The sequence below is a fragment of the Kwoniella shivajii genome, chromosome 2 (genome assembly GCF_035658355.1).
Source record: "Kwoniella shivajii chromosome 2, complete sequence".
Taxonomy (NCBI): Eukaryota; Fungi; Basidiomycota; class Tremellomycetes; order Tremellales; family Cryptococcaceae; genus Kwoniella; species Kwoniella shivajii.
Window position 1 is genome coordinate 802,751 of NC_085909.1, and position 19,957 is coordinate 822,707.

The 19,957-nt window shown below is 42.8% G+C and overlaps 6 protein-coding genes across 6 annotated transcripts; 3 read left to right on the top strand and 3 right to left on the bottom strand.

Annotated features, from left to right (window-relative positions):
* Window positions 1-2,221: 2,221 nt before the first annotated feature.
* On the top strand, window positions 2,222-4,334 carry IL334_001663 (uncharacterized protein; the record flags this gene model as incomplete). The annotated part of the gene is made up of 5 exons (XM_062933418.1): window positions 2,222-2,618; window positions 2,698-2,832; window positions 2,904-3,319; window positions 3,383-3,796; window positions 3,858-4,334. The coding sequence occupies 5 exons, from the start codon at window positions 2,222-2,224 to the stop codon at window positions 4,332-4,334; spliced, it is 1,839 nt and encodes a 612-aa protein (XP_062789469.1).
* A 421-nt stretch (window positions 4,335-4,755) lies between these two features.
* IL334_001664 (6-phosphofructokinase) lies at window positions 4,756-8,300 on the top strand (the record flags this gene model as incomplete). The annotated part of the gene is made up of 10 exons (XM_062933419.1): window positions 4,756-5,056; window positions 5,138-5,692; window positions 5,812-5,964; window positions 6,030-6,099; window positions 6,177-6,618; window positions 6,680-6,805; window positions 6,862-7,002; window positions 7,064-7,627; window positions 7,690-7,820; window positions 7,883-8,300. The coding sequence occupies 10 exons, from the start codon at window positions 4,756-4,758 to the stop codon at window positions 8,298-8,300; spliced, it is 2,901 nt and encodes a 966-aa protein (XP_062789470.1).
* Window positions 8,301-8,561: 261 nt separating this feature from the next.
* IL334_001665 (uncharacterized protein) lies at window positions 8,562-10,308 on the bottom strand (the record flags this gene model as incomplete). The annotated part of the gene is made up of 5 exons (XM_062933420.1): window positions 8,562-8,867; window positions 8,984-9,401; window positions 9,476-9,776; window positions 9,851-9,929; window positions 10,243-10,308. The coding sequence occupies 5 exons, from the start codon at window positions 10,306-10,308 to the stop codon at window positions 8,562-8,564; spliced, it is 1,170 nt and encodes a 389-aa protein (XP_062789471.1).
* A 623-nt stretch (window positions 10,309-10,931) lies between these two features.
* IL334_001666 (uncharacterized protein) lies at window positions 10,932-13,618 on the bottom strand (the record flags this gene model as incomplete). The annotated part of the gene is made up of 12 exons (XM_062933421.1): window positions 10,932-10,986; window positions 11,049-11,155; window positions 11,244-11,501; window positions 11,609-11,690; window positions 11,751-11,772; window positions 11,829-11,932; window positions 12,039-12,364; window positions 12,449-12,514; window positions 12,573-12,650; window positions 12,737-13,158; window positions 13,242-13,445; window positions 13,597-13,618. 12 exons carry the CDS (start codon window positions 13,616-13,618, stop codon window positions 10,932-10,934), a joined length of 1,746 nt encoding a protein of 581 aa, XP_062789472.1.
* Window positions 13,619-15,055: 1,437 nt separating this feature from the next.
* IL334_001667 (uncharacterized protein) lies at window positions 15,056-17,062 on the bottom strand (the record flags this gene model as incomplete). Its single annotated transcript, XM_062933422.1, has 3 exons — window positions 15,056-15,992; window positions 16,153-16,353; window positions 16,452-17,062. The coding sequence occupies 3 exons, from the start codon at window positions 17,060-17,062 to the stop codon at window positions 15,056-15,058; spliced, it is 1,749 nt and encodes a 582-aa protein (XP_062789473.1).
* A 918-nt stretch (window positions 17,063-17,980) lies between these two features.
* On the top strand, window positions 17,981-19,526 carry IL334_001668 (uncharacterized protein; the record flags this gene model as incomplete). The annotated part of the gene is made up of 4 exons (XM_062933423.1): window positions 17,981-18,251; window positions 18,301-19,061; window positions 19,146-19,247; window positions 19,317-19,526. The coding sequence occupies 4 exons, from the start codon at window positions 17,981-17,983 to the stop codon at window positions 19,524-19,526; spliced, it is 1,344 nt and encodes a 447-aa protein (XP_062789474.1).
* Window positions 19,527-19,957: the final 431 nt, after the last annotated feature.

A 19,957-nucleotide genomic window follows, 5' to 3' on the forward strand; every position in this document is an offset into this window, starting at 1 on the left:
GCATGTTCGAAGGTAGTCTCGGAACCAAACAAGGATAGAAGGTGAAGCGTGTATATAGACTAACACATGTCGTCCTGTATATAATAGTCGACCGTGGAATACCTTTCCTATCGTATATGACATTATGATAACACATTTTTGCATGTCCACAATATGATTGAGTGATAGGATGAATCCCTAAGATGAATGGCAATAATCTGGTATAAACTTCCTTCCTTCTCCCGTTCTCCCCTCCACACCTTCTCCCGTTATCCCTTATCCCTTCTCCCCTTCTCCCAACCATTCTCCACGATTTCGCCTTACGCTCCCTCTACTCTGCTCACCGCGTTGGGATCAGAGCGCGGTTATAGCTCTAGGTTTTGGCTTCGCTTTGAACGGTTCAGATCTTCGAAGTCCATTTGAATGTCCGCTTCGATCTCCTCCGTGTTCCTCGCAGTCGATCCTGACTGCATTGGGAGCGCAGATTGGACGACCTGGTGCCTTTGGGTAGTATGGGGAGAATGTCGGTTGCCAAGGTTGCCTTCTGCTTGCCGATGGCGATCGGCATGTTGAGACTCATTTGAGACAGGTCCTTCATAAACCACTCGTCTGACAGACCAATCATTGTTCATAAACGCGTCATATTTAAGGCGAAGAGCATTCATAAATGCAGTTGGCATGATTGCTTCTTCATCATCGGCCCTGATTACCATGACGCTGGCGTTATCGCGAACGTTACCCCCAATCTCGGAGGTGCCATTTTCATTTTGTCTATTATGATCGTCTATGTTGATAGATTATGGAAGGGTAGCTTGAGCTGGTAATAGGGTTGATGAGCCACGAATCACTCAGAGATCCGAGCCTTGTTTGAGGATATAGATAATCTTGTACAACTTGTAAGAGTTGAATTTCTGATTCGAGACTTCTCAAACGTGCCTCGTAGCTGGTTCTAAGATTATCATGTTGACGATCGACTTGACTTGGGTGGTTCGCCACACCTCCGAAATAGTCTGAAAGATGAAAATGATACCGTTAGCTTTGACCAGAGGCGAAGTGGCGGGAAAGGAGAGGCGAAGAAAGACAGAGTGATCAGAAGCGAACTCACTGTACTCAGGAAAAAGCTGAGGAGCATCCTCAAAATGAAATGACGGATTTGACATATTGACTTCGCTGATAATTGTATTGGTGCAGATTATGCGATCTGTGAATGGGAGATATGGAGATTGAATAAGAAATACATGATTACATGAGAATCGCATTTTATATATCGCCATATTCAGAAGAGTCGTGTATGGGACTTTGTAAAAGTTTGACCATTACCTCTATTTTCAACATTAAGGTTGATCAATCAAGGTTGATCAGTAATCATAGAGTGTATATACGTGGAATGTCTCATGCAGACGGTAGATTCTTTCTGAGACAACGCCACATACGTGAGATAGTTCGTAGGTGTACCGTATCAGCATTATGCTTATACACTAGATCAATAAAACATGTCTGCTATCATTGTGTAGACAGGCCCTACAATCCCTACAATCCCAGAAACCGCGATTTGAATTGATTTGAATCTCCATCCAACCAGCGGTCTCTTTCAAGTAAGGTCATCTCTGATTTCGGATTGATTGGAAGTCAAAGACTAAGGTTATTTTGTGGTCCGCCTATCTTCATACTTGGACTGAGTGGTCATATGGGTTAGACAGCTAAAAAGTCGGTTTTGCACACAAACGGGTCCGCGCTTGTTACAAGTGACTTGTTTTGGTCGCTCTTAGGAGGGAAGATCGAGCAATGGGTTTCCTAAATATCCATTCTGGGATCTTTCATGAAAGTCGATCGTGTTTCGTCTTCGTATTGATACTACATTTACTTGACTCCATCGACTGGCAGTAGTCACTATCGAATTTATCATATTTCAATGGATACCTTGGATCATGCAAATATACCGCTACTTCACTAAACCCTCTAAACCGTTGTGAAGGCCAAAGTGGTTGTGGCGGAATCAAATCCTCACGTGGTTCCCATGATGGAGTTTCAGGCATGTCAGTATAGCTGATCGTCAACATGAGAAATGTCATTATTTCACCTTTCTTCTTTCATCTGTATCTTTATGCTATTTGCTCTAATCTGATCGAACATCTTTCACGCTTTTCAACCTCGATGATCATTTCCTCAACAATCATATCGTAGCTAACAGGCATAACCCTGCTTTCTTGTATTGCGTTCTACGTTAAAAGCGTATGCTAATATGCCAACTCGACCGTCCACATACGCGACCCACGTACTTTCCCTCATCCAATCAACCGCATATCCTTCCATACCGAGCGTTCATGAGCTTGAGAATATCCGAGACACATTATTGGAACATGCTCATGCTCTTGCACCTCGACTCGCCGCAGCGTCTGGAAGTGGTACTGCCGAATCATCGACAATACGGGGTAAGAAAGATGAGAAGAGGAAAAGGAAAGATAGGGATGAAGAGGACCAAGAACGAGCAGCGTTGGAAGCGAACGAAAAAGCTGGATTGAGATTGGAAATGCTGGAAAGAGCAAGAGTAGAACATCAAAAGTCGTCTTTACAAAATAAGATCAGACAAGGAACAGGAAGTCCAAGTTCCGTTAGAGTAAAAAGAGAAAGAACTTCGTGTAAGTCTTCCATTATCTGCAAACTGTACATTAACTTCAAGAGATAAATCTGTTTCACTGACTGCATCTACGCCTCCAGTATCTCCGGCTCCCTCCAATGCATCTAGCGCATCTTTCAGACCGGGTCAAGTGCTTGGTGCACCTATAACGTATGGCGGTCAGATTAAGAAGAAAAAGGTGAAAAGAGTGCTCGATAGTGACGATGAAGCGGCTTGTGAGTGTGTCAACCCATATAATGCAAGAAACATTGCGTCGTACTAAAGAGTTACACCATATACTTTCTAGCTCAACCAAGGGATCGATCTGTCCCTCATCTCTCGCCTCCGCCCAACCATGGTCATCACGGTCATCCACATCAGTCCTCGACATCAGGTTTGAAGCTCAAACTATCTCAAGCTCATCCGCTGTCCCACAGCAAAAACCCTCGTCCACCCACCGATCCCTCACCAACACCATCCATAGCAGGTCCATCCAGCAACATCGACTTTTCTTTGCCTGCTATACCCGTACGACCGCTGATACCTCCCAGACCTGGAATCCAGAAGCCTATGAAACCTGGTCCCAAGAAGCAGAGCGAAGTGGATGAAGACTTTAGTAACGCAAAAGCACCCAGTCAAGTTGCTTTCACCTCTTTCTGGAGTGGCGTGGACCCATATTTGAAGGACGTAAAGGAAGATGATCTAGCCATGTTAGGGTTCAAGGTAAGTTTCACGGAATGAGCGGATGTTGGTTTGTTTATGCTTATTTCGTCACTTCTCACTCAGGCTGATGCGCCGGAATCGTATGAAGTGCCAGCTCGAGGAAGACATTACACGGAGATTTGGGATGAGGAGGATGATGTTCCACCAGGCACGACGTCGCGCTTCCCTGTACCCAATTTACGATTGCAACAAATACAACAACAATTGAACGGTCCAGCAATATTGCCTCATTTCGTACCCACTAATGAGCTGCGAGACGAGAATCTCGTGGACGAACAGAGGGGATTGGGCAGTCTAACGGAGAGGGTCGTGGCCGCTGTTGTCGGAAAGCTAGGCTTCGGGGAAAAGAACGAGAATGCGGAGAAAGCAGCAGCGGAGATTGCTGACGTAGAGCCTGCCAAAGTCGATGTTGTTGACCTCGAGGAAAGGATGAAGAAGGAGCTCAAGGCTGTAATGCTACTGGGAGAGCACGATGAGGTTAGTCAAATAGGTTCAAAGCATCAGACTTTCTGCTGACTCTTATCTCTCGTTTGCACAGTATGATCCGTTAAATCGAGAAGATGACGAGATAACTTCAGCACTCCGACAAAGTCAACGATTACTGTCGCAACAAACAGCGTTAAACGAAGCTCGTAAATCTCGATTAGCAGAAATAGCCAAACAAAGATTAGCATACAGTGAATATCAATCTTTGTTAGAAGGAATTGAGAAGTCGATCGAGAGTGGATGGGCAAAGAGAATAAAGAAATATGGATTGACACCTAAAAAGAATTCAGCTGGATCAGGTAGACCTCCTGTTCCTGATAATTTGAAGAAACTAGTCGCAACGCGGAAGCATTGGCTGGATACTGTGGGACAACTTATGAAAGAAAGACCAAGAGGTCAAGTCGTTGGATTACCATCCAGAAGTATCTATGAAGGTATAGGTGAAGATGAAGAGAAAGATGAGAAATTCGTTGAAGAACAGATTGGTTTAGCTGGAGATGAGATGGATGTTGATGAGGTCGATGTTTAAACAGCACGTTATCCCAAGGGTTAACGGTGCACGTGTATGTAAGATTGAACTGTAGCTTTGTCATCGTGTAGGCCGTCCGTCATATTGTATGCACCCCATGCAAATCCCTAACAAGTTTCTATTGCTTGGCTCTCCTTGCTCCTATCACTTGGCATGAGCTTTGCCTTTTCGAATGAGAATGTGATCCTGATAACCAAATGTGCCTATTAAGGAAACTACTCGAGTATCTATCAAACGAACCTTCCGACGTCATCACCTAATTCAACTTTTTGTATTTTTTTCCAATCCCTTCCCGGCGGCATACTACAATTCAACCCCACAACAAAATCACATGGAACAGGAGATAGATGTTGAACCTCTATTTTTCGTTTGATTTTCGTCGTTCTTGTACATATATAAAAGTACCATCTACCATCAAAGAATGTTGTCAACCAAAACCATAGATTCTGCTCTATCAGACATAGCCAATAACCCAGCTCACGTCGCCGAGCAAAGATCAGAAGCAATGACTCCTTCTTCTATCCCAGCTGAAGATGGTGACGGTGATCAAACCCACACAAAGGATCTCGAAGGTGTCTCTGAGGGTCTCTTAGATCAGGCTGAAGGCATCGAAGTACCCACAGTCGATGATGGTACCATAACACCTGTGACAAGGAACACGAAAAAGAAGAATGTAGCTGTTTTGACTAGTGGTGGTGATAGTGCAGGAATGAACGCTGCTGGTAAGTGAAGAGTCTGTCATCTTTGGAATTCTGTGCATATATTGTTGAGTGCTGATCTAAAACATATGACCATATTTTTAGTTCGTGCGGTTGTCAGACAATCTATCGCTAGAGGATGTCAAGCTTATATCATTCGAGAGGGATGGGAAGGATTAGTACGGGGAAATACGACTGATCCTACACCTTCAGCAACACCCAAAAGAACTCCAGTTGCATCAGCCAACCAATCGCCAAACTTACAACCTGTTTCCAATAACAATACGAAATCAGTTGCATTCGCTTCTTTACCACCTTCCAAGCAGATGGAACTCAGAGAAGCTACAGCTGCACTTGACAGTCAAGCTGAACTGGACGAAGACAAAATTAGAGTTAATTTCACAGATCCAGGAAGTGTAGCTCCTTTATCAAACGCTCCATTGAGTTTTGGATTTGGTGAATTACTTAAAGATGGTGCGGGCGAAGGTGATATAGAAGAAATGGCTGCTATAGGTATGCAAGGTTTGGTAGTAGCGGATGAAGAGGATGAACAAGGTAGAAGTTTAAAAGGTAGATATATTGTAAGAGTAGGCTGGGACGATGTGAGAGGTTGGTTAGGTGAAGGTGGTACTTTGATCGGTAGCTCAAGATGTCCTTCTTGTGAGTTTGTGCTTTCCTCATTCTTCCACCTCAATCCACTCTTTATCAACATCAGCAGTAGCTTTCGGTTACAGATCCAGCCGCTAATCCTCATTTGCATTTTTGATAACATCCGATAGTCCGAGAAAGATCAGGAAGACTCAAAGCTGCTCACAACCTTATCAAGCACGGTATTGACTGTTTAGCTGTATGTGGTGGTGATGGATCTTTGACTGGTGCAGATAAGCTGAGAGGAGAATGGCCAAGTCTTATGGATGAGCTCCTTGAGACCGGTGGGTTTCATAACAACAAGGGTGTCCTCACCAAAAATACATAACTGATGGATCGGTTTATGAAGGTGAAATCACTGAGGATCAAAGAGAAAGCTACAGGCACTTGAACATAGTTGGTCTCGTTGGTTCTATCGAGTGAGTGGATTTGTTCAGTTGGCAGAGATACGATCTTTTGTCGACAGAAACAAGTGGTGCTAAATATGAATGTGTAGTAATGATATGTCAATGACCGATTTGACGATTGGAGCTCCCACAGCTCTTCACCGAATCTGTGAATCTATCGATTCTATCGCATCTACCGCTTCTTCTCATTCTCGAGCGTTTGTTATCGAAGTTATGGGTCGACACTGTGGATGGTTAGCTTTATTGGCTGGTGTAGCAATGGGAGCAGATTTCATATTCATTCCTGAATCACCTCCAACTACCGATGATTGGGAGACTGAAATGTGTAACCTCCTCCAATCTCACAGAAAAGTCGGCAAAAGAAAGTCAATCGTTATTGTTGCAGAAGGTGCTCTTGACAGAAACCTCAAACCTATTAAACCTGATTATGTCAAAGATATCCTCGTAGATCGATTGGGGCTTGATACTAGAGTTACCACCTTAGGTCATACCCAAAGAGGTGGAAGGCCTTGTGCTTTCGACAGAATCTTGGTTAGTAGTATCCTTCTTGCTGAAGGAATCTTCTATACTCATTCAGACCTTGTCATCATAGCCCACTTTACAAGGTGTACAAGCTGTTCAAGCCCTTCTCGAAGCAACACCCGAAACTCCCTCATACATGATTGGTATTCAAGAGAATAAAATCACCAAAGTACCCCTCCTTGAGGCAGTTGCGCAGGTAAGCTAGAGGAATCGTGAAAATTTCAAGCGGCAGCCAGCTGACGGATAGTTCAGACCCAAGCTGTTGCCAAGGCTATCGAAAACAGAGACTTCGTCAAAGCTATGTCGTACCGAGATTCTGAATTCCGAGAAATGTTACAAGCTTTCCAAATAAGTTCTTCGCTTGCTGTAAACGAAGAGGCGCCCAAGGACAAGGTATGTTTCCCTTTCTGACAATCTCCTCAAATGTAGATGTACTGATTGAACGTGTGTACAGCGACTAAGAATTGGTATAGTCCATGTCGGTGCACCTGCAGGAGGAATGAACGCAGCTACCAGACAAGCTGTACGATTTTGTCATAACCGTGGACATACTCCTGTAGCTATCTACAACGGTTTCGAAGGACTTCTTGACGATAATGTGTCTGAGCTCTCTTGGTTACGAGTAGACACATGGACTACCCGAGGAGGATCAGAATTAGGTACCAACCGAAGCTTACCTAACATCGATCTTGGCAATGTCGCTGCTGGTTTCCAACGACATGGTTTAGACGCTCTTTTGGTTATTGGTGGATTTGAAGCGTTCAATTCTGTACTTATATTAGAGCAGAACAGAGCAAATTACCCAAGTTTCCAAATTCCGATGGTACATTTACCTGCAACCATCTCAAACAACGTGCCAATGACCGATTTCTCACTTGGTAGTGATACTTCCCTCAATGCTTTGGTAGATGCTTGTGACGCTATCAAACAATCAGCATCAGCAAGTAGGAATCGAGTCTTCGTCGTTGAGACACAAGGTGGTATGAGTGGTTATCTCGCTACTATGGGTGCTTTAGCTGTGAGTTTCAAGATTTTCTTGTAACGCACTGGCAACCAAGACGCTGATGACGAGATTCCAAGGTTGGTGCTGTACTCGTCTACACTCCTGAAGATGGTATCTCCCTCAAACTGCTTCAAGAGGACGTAGAGTTCTTGACCAAACGATACTCCTTAGACACCAAGGGCAAGAGTGAAGGTCGACTCGTGATCAAGTAAGTACAGTCAACCTTCATGAAGACAAGACGATTTGCTGAGCTGAGGGTGATTTATGTAGATCTGAGAAATCATCTAGTATCTATACCACTGAGGTTCTTACCAAGATCTTCAAAGAAGAAGGTAAAGAACTTTTCGATGCAAGATCAGCTTCTTTAGGTCATACATTACAAGGTGGAACGCCTTCACCCATGGATCGAACTCGAGCAGCACGATTATCTTTGCGATGTATGCAGTTCCTGGAAAGTCACGCGACACCTCATTCTCAATCTGCTCACCGAGGTAAAAAAGCAAAGAAATACACAACCGAATCAGCAACTATGATAGCTATTCGCGGAAGCAAAATAGTCTACGCAACAATGGAAGAAGTAATGAAACATACTGATATGAAATTAAGGAGAGGTAAAGATGAATGGTGGTCTGATATCAAACGATTAGCGGAAATCATGGGTGGTAGACAAGGTTTAATTGGAGCTTAAATATAAAATATCATGACTTGTAGGAAATTGGATACGTGACTGCTTTCTTTGAAAGGTAGCAGGATGTGTTAGGGGAAACGATAATGACAAGAAGGACTCGGGCCTTCAGTTGATCCTGAAGGGAAGAGAAATGACGAATGCATGGAAGCTTTATTGTTTTTTTTCAAAATATTGAATTGGAAAATGAGAGATGGAATATGTTGTGACAAAGGTATACATGACCTGAGCAAAGCTACAAACAAAACGATATATTTTCGATATTTATTTTCCGACTAAAGACAAAGTTCCAACCATTGGTTTAATAACTGTTTTACCATTTTTATCTTTACCTCTCTTGAGATCTTCGAAAGCTTCTTGAGCATTTTCCAATGGATAATAATGACTTGCCATAGCACCTACGTTACCCAATTTACCGGAAGCCAATAAACCCAAAGCGTCAGGATAAGTATTGGCGTATCTAAATACACCAATCAAATCTACTTCGGAAAGAAGTGATGGTCCACAAGGTAGTGAAAGTACTTTAGTACCCATTCCTACGAAAAGGACCTTGGTACCGATCGCTGCGGCCTACATCAATTGAAACTGGATTATCAGCGAGAGTTCCCAGTCCCATCTTCTACCAAACTAAATTGCTAGAGAATGTATTCTGATTTACAACATATTATTCCAAGAGAATAACTCACCATAGGAGCCATTTGCATGCAGCTTTCTACACCTGTACATTCGAATACAGCATCGAAACCATCTTCTAATCCTTCAACTGATTGAATAGCTTGACTTTCTTTGAGTGCTTTCCATGAATTCTCAGCAACTTCCAAAGCTTCCAATCCTGATACTCTTGGTCCTTTAGGTAAACAGAAAGTACCAGTTGCCCATTCTTGTTTAGCGGCGAAATCAAGTTTACCTTGTTCGATATCTACTGCGACGACAGAGGTGGCACCTGATGCTCTTGCCAATGCGCATGCTAATAAACCGACTGCTCCAGCTCCGATGATAAGTACCTTGGCTCCGGGTTGGAGGGCTGCTCGTCGCCAAGCGTGGAGAACAACGGAAAGTGGTTCGGCAAGTGCTGCAAGTGCCAGATCGAGTGATGGTGGAAGTCTAGATTTAGAGCAATGGATTGGTATCAAAAGTCTCAGCAGTTTGCTAATTGATGTGTTAAAAAGATCACTCACTTGTAAACCAATTCAGCAGGCCAGGTCATTACTTCCCTCAGGGTACCATCGAGATGAGGGAAAGTTTTAGCTGAACTTGCGAATCTCATATTTTTACATAAATTGTATCTTCCTTTCCTACATGATTTACATGATTTACATGAGACTCCAACTTCCATCGCTACTTTATCGCCAACTTTTAAACCGAAATCTTCATTCACGTTTGGTCCGATACCGGAGATAATTCCACCGGCTTCGTGTCCCAATACTAATGGTTCACGGATCTTGAATATACCATTGGCTCCGTGTAAGTAGTAGTGTACTGATTGCAACAGAAAGGCGAATTAGCCTTGTGAGCGGTTTGGTAGACAGCGGAATGAAAACAGAATAACTCACAATCAGATCCACATAATCCAGTAACGGCAACTTGGATTTGAACTTCTCCGTCTTTAGGTTGAGGAATTTCTCGATCCTCCTTATGGGTTTGCAAGTACTAGAATCAGCCGCCTATCTTGACCCGCCCACAAGTGATCCCTCTTTGACAACACCTACACTCGCCTCGACTGTCACACATTGATATGCACTATTTCTCTCCTCCTTAGCCACCAAATCAACGACGAAGAGACAGCCTCAGAACGGCTTGCAGTAAATTGGCTCTTCCCGTCCTCTGTTTCATCGCCTCGCTCACAAGCACTACCTCCCTCACATCATCCTCAGCGACCTCGATCCCAGCCCCTTGCTCTCGTCCGCTTTTCGAGGCCATTCTCACTCAGACCACAATAACTCACATTTCGAAGATCATTACCACCATGACAAACCACGGCTACTTGAGATGTTTTTCCGTTCAATGACATTTTGTTTTGTCTCTAGTCTATGTTTCGTTGTCGATTCAAATGTGAGGTTCTATATGCAAGAGGTGACCAATGATGTGAGAGAGTATACTAGTGTATCCAGAGAGAAAAACAAATCCATGAAGTCCCTCGTATTGCATATATAAACTACCCAAATACCCAACGCAGCTCGAACCGGTCCCAACAAAATATCGGATCTACGTTTCATTCCGGTCCGGATTCCCGAGTTGATCATGACGGGCCTTTCCAACCGACTTTTACCGGCGGATCTCAACAGCATGATAACATGATAATATAGCGTGTCCCGAACTTAGCCAAAGGGCGGATATATGTCTGTGATGATATTTCATTCGACATCCCGCTGAAATGGTGAAGAAGTGTATCAATTCAAGCACAAATACATCACTTGGTTGTATACTTTCACGTTGCCATATTAACAGTGTCAAGGAAATGTTAACCAGGGTAGAATAGAAAAACAAATCAAGAAGTGGGGTGGGGTAAAAAATACACAGCAGAGTCTGACTATATATACGAGGGTCAATGTATCTATCTCCACGAATTCCCATGTACCGAGTGTAGATGTGGAATGTTCGCCAGACGGCAGTGGATACACCATTTCTTCCCGATTAATATCGACCTACAGACTCGCCAAGAGGTGATACACTCCATGAAAATCCCTCGCTAAATAAGGACAAGTATTAGGCTCAATTGATTTTCAGATAGGTGACTAGATCAAAACTTACAATTGCTGTTGTACAGTCTGAGAAAGGTGCGAGTCATCTACAACGGAGTCGAGAGGTACCTCAGATGTGAACTCTTCATCAAAGTTAGAGGTATCGATGGCACTTGCCTATTGATCATCAAAAGTGCAATTAGCAGACATTCGAGGTCGTCACCACTCAAGGTGATGATTATCCTCCCAGAAAGGTAATACTCACCACAGCAGGCTTGAAGGGAGGTTGTATTCGTTTTTCCCACAGTTTCTTAAAGTTGATATGCTTGGAGAAGAATGGATGATCCTTGATTTCTTGAGCACCGTGCACACCTAGTCTTCTCGCTGGGTCTCGGTTCAACAATTGAGTGAGTAAAGATCGAGCTTCTGTACCAACGGAATCAGGGAATCGAAGTGGATCAGAGAGAATCTTTCGATACATCTCGTTTGTGTTTTCGTCATAGAACGGAGGGAGACCAGTAAGCTGATCGAATGTATTTGATTAGCACGACTGTAACGGAGATGAAGAATAGGCAAAAGCGAATATTTCTTATCATTCCTCATAGGCGAAGATATTCCACTACCACTCACCATCTCGTATAACAGCACACCAAGTGTCCACCAATCTACACATTTGGTATATCCATGACCAGAGAGCAGTTCAGGGGCGAGGCTATAGCAGATTTCATTAACACCACCATTCAGTGTAGCACTGAGTATCGCCCTAGCTCACTATTCAGGTGTACCACAGAAGGCTACATCAGATGATAGTAGTCAGCTGTTGTTCGACTAACGTCTCTGATCGGCTTACTATTCGTTGTGTCCGATGCAGACATATTGAGTTTACATAAGCCAAAATCACATAGAGCGATGTTACCAGAGTAGTCAAGAAGGATATTTTCGGGCTTCAGGTCACTGTTTTGAGCGTCAAAGTCAGCTCTGCTTCTCTGTGTGACATTCATCCTGGCCGACGATCACACGATCACCCAGGAGAACCTGAACATCGAGGATTATTACTTACCGATATATGACGTTGAATCCGTGTAAATGTTCCAAAGCTAAGAGCAATTCTGCCGCATAGAATCTCGATCTCGTCTCATTAAATTTACCTTCTCTTTGCAAGTGATGGAACAGTTCTCCACCATTGACGAATGCCAAAACTAGATAGAGTTTTTCCGTAGATTGAAAAGAGAATTTCAGTGGAACGATGAAAGGACAATTGACTTGAGCCAGAACTGTTCTTTCAGCTAGAGTATGAGTGACTTCTGATCTTGAAACGATATGGGCTTTTCTGATCGTCTTGAGTGCGTAGATTCGGAGAGTGTCTCGTTTACGGACTTGCATCACCTAGAGCGCGACCGTTGATGTTAGCAACAGTACCGTGTTTTCTTTCGAAAGGATAACATATGCGTGTCTGCTATATTTACTCACTTTTCCGAAAGAGCCTTTACCAATTACTTTTAGTAATTCAAAGCTGTCGATTGTGAGAGGTTGACCCTGGGTAGAAAAAGACCGATGAGCTTGATATGTAGAACTTTGGAAACAGCCTACTCACCTGCGCAGGCTTGAAAGACACTTGGACATGGAAAGCACCAGTTCCACCAGAAACGTTGATCCATTCGTCGGTAGTTCTCTGAGTCAAGGATTAATTACCTGCAATACACATTCCTGTTCCCGGAGACAAAGGACGAAGGAGAGCTCGGAGATTGAGTGACTCACATTAGCGTCCAAGTCAGGAGTAAACCTAATTCCACCTAAGCATAGATCACTGTTACCCATATCATCACCTTCATCCCCATCACCAAGGTTATCATTTTGACCTTGACCTTGGTTTTGACTTTGATGTTGAGCAGTGGTTCCTTCTGTATGAGGTTGAGTAGTTCTCAAATAAGCCGTGACTGATAACTCTGATATTCTACTAACGTCAAAAGTAGCTGAATACATCCAAACTGGACTTGATAAATCACCACCTAAAGCATCAACCAGAACTTCATTTTTATCAAATTCTAATACGACATAAGGTAACCACCAAACTTGTTTTCTTTGAAGCGAATCTCTATTTCCACGTAGATTGGTTGACACCCTTGGTGAATTGGATGAAGGTGATGATAACGCAGCTTGAATTGGTGTTGGTACAGGTACTGAATTTCAGGAATCCGATGAAATGATCAATCAGCTTTAGACAATGGCTTCATCAATTCTGTGTAGGTTTAGCTTCACATACCTCCTTGTGGTAGATTTAATCCTTTGGCAGCTGTTACTCTTATCTTCAGCATACCAGATTTCGCTACCGGCGGTCTTGCCACCTCATCTGGGTGAGGGTTACCGGGTGTAGGTGTAGTCGAACGAGAGATATCATTAGGAGTAATGGTGGAAGACGTATTTGAATGATGGCTTTTGGATCCAAGGAATCCTGAATCCTTTATTTCTGAGTTGAGGGAGAGAATTAATCAGCACGAGGTTTGGATGACCATACAACATGATGCAGCCATACAAAGGCTAGTCCTTCGTTCACTGATAGAAGATCACGAGTCGAGAGGATGTGCTCGCGCGTACCAAGACATCGACAGTGCACTCACTTTTGCCAATCCTCCAGGACATTGTATATGATTTGCTGTTTCTATACGAGCTCTAATATATCAAGCAATCAATGGGGTGATCGACTAATCCGCCGCTGACGGAGTGATAGATGTTTTCTGACGTATTCCTGCGGTGTGGGGTAAAGAGAGCGTCAGTGGGGAGATCAAGATGGATTGTCACTCTTTTATCGCGTTGGTATATATGTAGAATGTCGAAAAGGGTGCGATTTTGATGACTGAGTCTGCTTGAGCCTGTTGTATTACCAAGTGAGTAGAGAGAAAGAGATGATATAGCTATTACGATCAAATGCTGTACATGAGAGAAGTGCAATTTGAATGTAGATGGATATATATATATATTGGTCAGTTCAATTGCTTGGTAACGAAGCGACCAGTTACCCCGTCTACGGTGAAGGCGCGCACGGACAATCTCATTTCCAAAGTGAAGGTAACAATTAAAGGAATATCCCAAACCTCCACCTTTCCCGGAATCTTCACCATATACTCAATCGATGGAAGAAAGTCAAGCCAAAGTAATCTCTCTTTCCTTCCGATCATACCTACACCGGAACAGCTACCAGCGATCAAAAGCGACCATGCCTGCAAGAGCTACTTTCAAGGACAAGACTCCATTGAAATCGTTAGCAAAAGCTTCGAAGTCATGTTCCGCCCAAGTAAGTTTTTCGTTTGCCTAGATACAATTTGGCGATTAAGACGTCACCTTTTCACCTTTCCCTCTCCTGTCTCTCTCGTTAGGGCCACAACCCACTCCTATAACAGCTCATCTCAGTCCAGATGTGTATATTTGACCTGCTGATCATCTGCGATTTGAACATAGTCCGTAGCATACGGTAAATGTATCGGTAAATCATATCAGGAAGTATCCAAATCAATGTGTGAAGCTGAATTTCAAGCGTTCAAAGAATGTGTTCAGGTGAGTCGCATATCTTACCTTCATCATCCATGGTAGGTACGAAAGAACGACTAACTTCATCTTATGTCTTGTGTCACAGAAATCATTCGGAAGAAAATGGTAGTCATCTTGGATATTCCCAAACCAACTGAAATCCATATCCTGATCATACATTCTCTGCGTCTAATGATCGATTCAAAATATAATAAATCGACACGGTAGCTTCACGATCAGAGAGACGTTAATGCGAGAACATGCGAAAACAGCGTGGAACATGAAGACCACTGGTAATGCAACGAACAGTAGAAGTGATGATATAGATAACTCGTTGTAATTATTTAGTGTAATATGATGCATGAAGCCAAATTAGAACCAAAATAATGTCTATGCAAGTATTCATAAAGTATATAATGTCAGAAATGCTAAAAAAAGATCTATACTGTATATGCAAAATTGTAAATGGGAATCGTCTGTGATCTGCAAATCGACAGAAGAGTCTACACACCTTCTTCGAAGGACCATCATTCATCGAACTCGATGAGTTCTTCATTCGTCTTCAGGTTTTTCTTCCCATAATGTATTTCCACCATTATTACCACTTCTACTAAATCTAGCAACTTCGCCCATTTTAACACCTTCCCATTCTACTCTTACGAACACCCACATCCATCTTCTTATCAATTCCAACGCTTCCATCATGAATACACCACTTTCAATCTCGCTTATAGTGTGTAGATGACTACTTAATTTTAAGGACCAAGTGAACCTTAATACTAAATCTATGATCGTAAAGAGATGGTATACCAATGGATCGGGTAAGAGTAATATCGGTCTCAAGCCGAATGAGAATAATGATTTTATCGTTGATGTATTTGTTGATGGTATTGACAATGATAAAGAGGAAGATGAAGATCTTGTGGGAGTTTCAGGTGATGATGAAGATAACAACATTGGGTTAGAAGTAAATGTTGGTCCAGGGGTAGGACATGGTGATCTTTGATGATTTATAGTGTGAGGTCTCGTAAATAATTTTTTGATTCTATTCAAAATGTTGTCGCCAGATCCTCTTCTGCCGTTAATTCTACTGCCTCCTCCTAGACCAGGTGAACCCAATAGACCAAGAGCAACCTCTTTTCTACCTCCCTTTGGCCCTAGCCAAGTATCCACTTCACATAACGCTAATCCCCAGTCCATTTCAACATCCCAGTAGAAACTGAACATTGAATTGACACAAACAGCCAATAACCATAAACGGAATAATCGATGTTCGCCAAACCATCTATCATGCATTTCTGCTAATTCCTGTACTGTTACTCCCTTTTGCGATGCGATCTCAGTGACTACCGTTTTCTGAGCAGCGGAAAGGAATATGACGGGGAAAGCGGAAAAGTATTTTAAAGCATTGGCGAGGGGTCGAGTTGATGTCCAAGAGGATTGATAATATTCCAACATGCATTGTCGAAATCGTAGCATGTACGGGAGACTGATAAACGAGCAGACATCAGTCAAGGGCTGATATTTGGACATCGCTCAACGCCCCCATGTCAGGCTTGTCCCCTTCTTTCTCACCCTTTCTCTTTTTTTTCTTCCCTCTCTTCCTTCTCTTCCCGCCCAGAGAATTCCCATGGAGCAAAGCAACTCACCTGACCATGGCCAAAGTTATATAACGTGCCCAGCCATTTCTTCCTACTCTACCATGAGTGATTTCTCCCATCCATATTTGACATGCTGAGATCCACATATCTCCCAGTACTTTAGCGAAGGACGTTAATATATCTGCTAGGATGACATCGCAGAAGAATATTGGAGAGTTGATTGGTGGTAATAATATACGTTTCATTGCGCTATAACAACACTTTTAGATCAGTTCATTCGTTCCCAATGCAGCTCGAGGGAGCTAAAGATGACCTGTTCAGATTTAGTGAGAGGAGAATCAACGCACCGTCTTAATCCAGCTCTTTCCCTCTCACCAACACCTCTCCATGGTACAGCAACGGCGATCATCACCCCTATCGCCAAGAATCCAGGTATTATTCTCCATTTTTCCATTTCCTCATCTATACCTCTGCTCAAAACTCTAAATAAGATCCAACCACTTCCACACCAAGCCGAATACAATAAGAACAGCTTATATATTGGACCATGTAATTTACTTGAAGAAGGTCTGATAATCGATCTTGAAGTTGGTCGTATTGGTGTGTCAGGTTCATCATCATCATCTAATGATATCGTATTTAGATGAATTTGATTTCGAGGTGGTAATAGTCGTATCCCATTTTCCGTATCTCCTTCGTTTGATGATGGGTTCAGCTCAGTATCAACATCGGGATTAGGATCATCCCTCAAATCTAATATCCAGCTTGTATCTAATCCCAATGTATATAGAACATGTAAATTTATAGCCCATAATAATTGAGCTAATCCAATCAGGAACAATACTCGGAATGGTAGAGGGAACGAAGATGAGAATCCAGGCAATTCCAGGTGTTTATGTGGTGAATTTGGAGTCTGATTGTGGTCGTTGAAAGGCGAAGGTGGTGAATCAATGTCCATTTTGGATGAAAGGTGGTATATGACCACCTGGGACAGCGGATAATATTGTCCAAGTGGGGGGTATCGTGTTGCTTGACTTGAGGATGCTTATGGGAATCGAGTGATCATTGAGAGTGGAGTATCAGTCGCTTCTTCGTGTGTAATGCGATTGAAACACCAGGATTGTAAAGTCTAAAATGTCGCTTGAAATGTTGGATTTACGTTGGACGAGATTCTGGTACGTACGTGCAAAGTCGCGTCTGTCACCTGTGCACATGTTGTTTTGGTCATTTTCACTTTGTGGCACATCTCGCAACGCGGTAACAACCGCAGCACACTACCTACATTGAATGCTATGCATGATGGTTGCCTTACCTTTGTACCTTGTTCACATGAATTGGATAGTAGTATGTACCTTGGTACCACGAAGCAAGGTGAAGCGGAGTGAAAAGGCAGTGCTAGGAGGCTTATGTTTCGCTGAGATTGACTCCACCATCATCTCCAACCCTCATTTTGATGTGGTAAGATAAGGTATGCCGGCGGATCATTCGGGAAATCCCCCTTGCAAAGTATGCTTCGAAAACAGATGATGTAAACCATTGTTTTACTTGACTACCATCATTCTATTCGGTTCAACGATGACTGATTTGTTTGATGGAATGGTCGTTGCGCCCGAGACGAATGAAACGCCACATTGGGAGTTGAAAGGAGGTCATTTCACGAGTATGAGTACTCCGCTTCATCAAGGAATCGAGGCATCATATCCATCCATCAAAAGAGAAAAGATACCCTTGTTCCTCCTGATGAAGCTGAAAGACTGAGAAATACATACAGGTATCCCACCTTATAAGATGATGACATCAATAAAGTCAAACGTCTTTCTTCTCATACTGCTTTACGATTGGTCTTTTTCTTGTCAAACAAGATAACGCATTCAACATGGTAACGACTTCATCTGATACAGCACACGCTATTCCAATCATACCGGAAATCATCAGCGAACATTGCTCCCAATATACGTATTCCGAATATTTGCAAGCCTTAATTGAAAAAGGTTATATTAGATTCCCTCTGTCCGAATCAGATCTTTCCAAATGGTGTTCGATCTGTAATCAATTCAGATCACGATGGAAGGGCAGTCTCCGCTCAAAGGCAGATATAGCCGCTGTCGATGATTTCTGCAAACTTTTGGCCAAGAACGTGGTCCCTGGTAAGTCTATGTAATCCTCCAATAGTCCGTGGCTGATGTTGGAGAACAGCTCCAGAGAAAGTTGGAATCGAGGATCTGGAAATCAAGATTATGAAACAAGTGACATCTGAAATCGGTAAACTCGCTAAACGTATGGACTCACTTGAAGAAACCGTCATTGGGCTCTCTTCCAGAGCTGAGCAGATGGACGAGGCCATTCTCTCTCTCCAATCTCAGCAAGATGATAAAAGGATATCAGCGGTTGAACACTTAGTCTTTACCCAAGAAAAAACTGAAGCAGAATCTGGAGCTTTGGTCTTATCTTCTTCTACCAATCATCCTCAACTTACCTCTGATGGTACCACTGACACCATCGCCGATAACGTCATCTTGACATACAACATTCGCTTGAACACCATGATCGACAAGCTCGAATCAACTCGAACCCTTTACGAAAGGATTGATGCTAGGATCGATCGACTTGATGCCAAGGTCGACAGAAACGACATCAAGGCCGATACACTCACCAATAAATATGATCAGACTATCGAAGAGCTGAAAATCATCCAGAATGATCACTTGAAAGTCTTTGAGGACCAAAAGGATAAAATAGATCGCTTGGAGAAGGTGTCCAAAGAGCAATGGGGAGTAATCAATCACACCAACGACAATATGAGGGACATCGATGGAAATTTCAACAAGTTGGAGAAGACCTGCAAGATTATCAACGAAAAGGTACAAGGTGAAGCGAGAAGGATGGAAGAAGGCACTAAGAAGATGGACGAGTTCAAACAGGAGTTCGCGCTCTTCGTTGAACAAGTTAATGTCAGAGTAAGTGAATATTCAAGCTACGCAACCACGAAAAACAAAACAAAGTCAAGCTGATAAAACCTTCCTTCGCTTTTTATATCGAAGGAAATGAATCGAGTCCTTTTGGAAGGTGGAAGATGGTTACATCCATTACCTACAATGAAGGGGTTATTCTCTCCTGAAGGTCTCAAGGCCTTTCCCAACAGTGCAAGTACTCTCATATAGGTGTTTCAAACTGGCAGAAAGACGCGGTCGCTGATAAACTTTCCATGACAGAGGTGGGCATTCTGGCATTCAGATAATATTCGACACCTATCTTCTAAAGATCTTGATAAATGGCTCGAAGCGTATCAGATCGGTGCAGATTCGCCTTCTTCAGGAGAAAATACGTTGAAATTCTTGAATGATGTTCCCATTCAGGTGAAGAGAGCCATTCTATCCAATTTTGTGGGTGGAAGTTGTAAACCTTCTTTCTTCAAAAAGTAATAGTCAACTAGGATAAGTCACTAGTGCATAAAGTCGGGAATCAGTAGAGGGATGAAATTTGGAATGAATGCTTCTGCTTTACGCTTATACTATCTGTTTATACATATCTAGGTATCAAGATCATTGATGCAATTTTGTTAATAGTTATTATACCTTTGCCGTCTTATTGCACCGGAAGTTAGTGTTATGATTATGATCCAGGTGGGAACGCCTTGTCATGATATGTCGTCAGCTTCAGATCAATCATACAGTAGATGAACCTTGGATTTAAGGATAGACTTGTGTGATCAATATGATGTTTGATTTGATTTGATAGGAAATAGATTGATTGCGCCTGGAATCGTATATCTGTTGATGGTAGTCAAGTAAAGGTGAGAAATCACGGTAAGAAAGCGGTGAAAAGAGTGGTCCGAGCATTATCATCCATCATC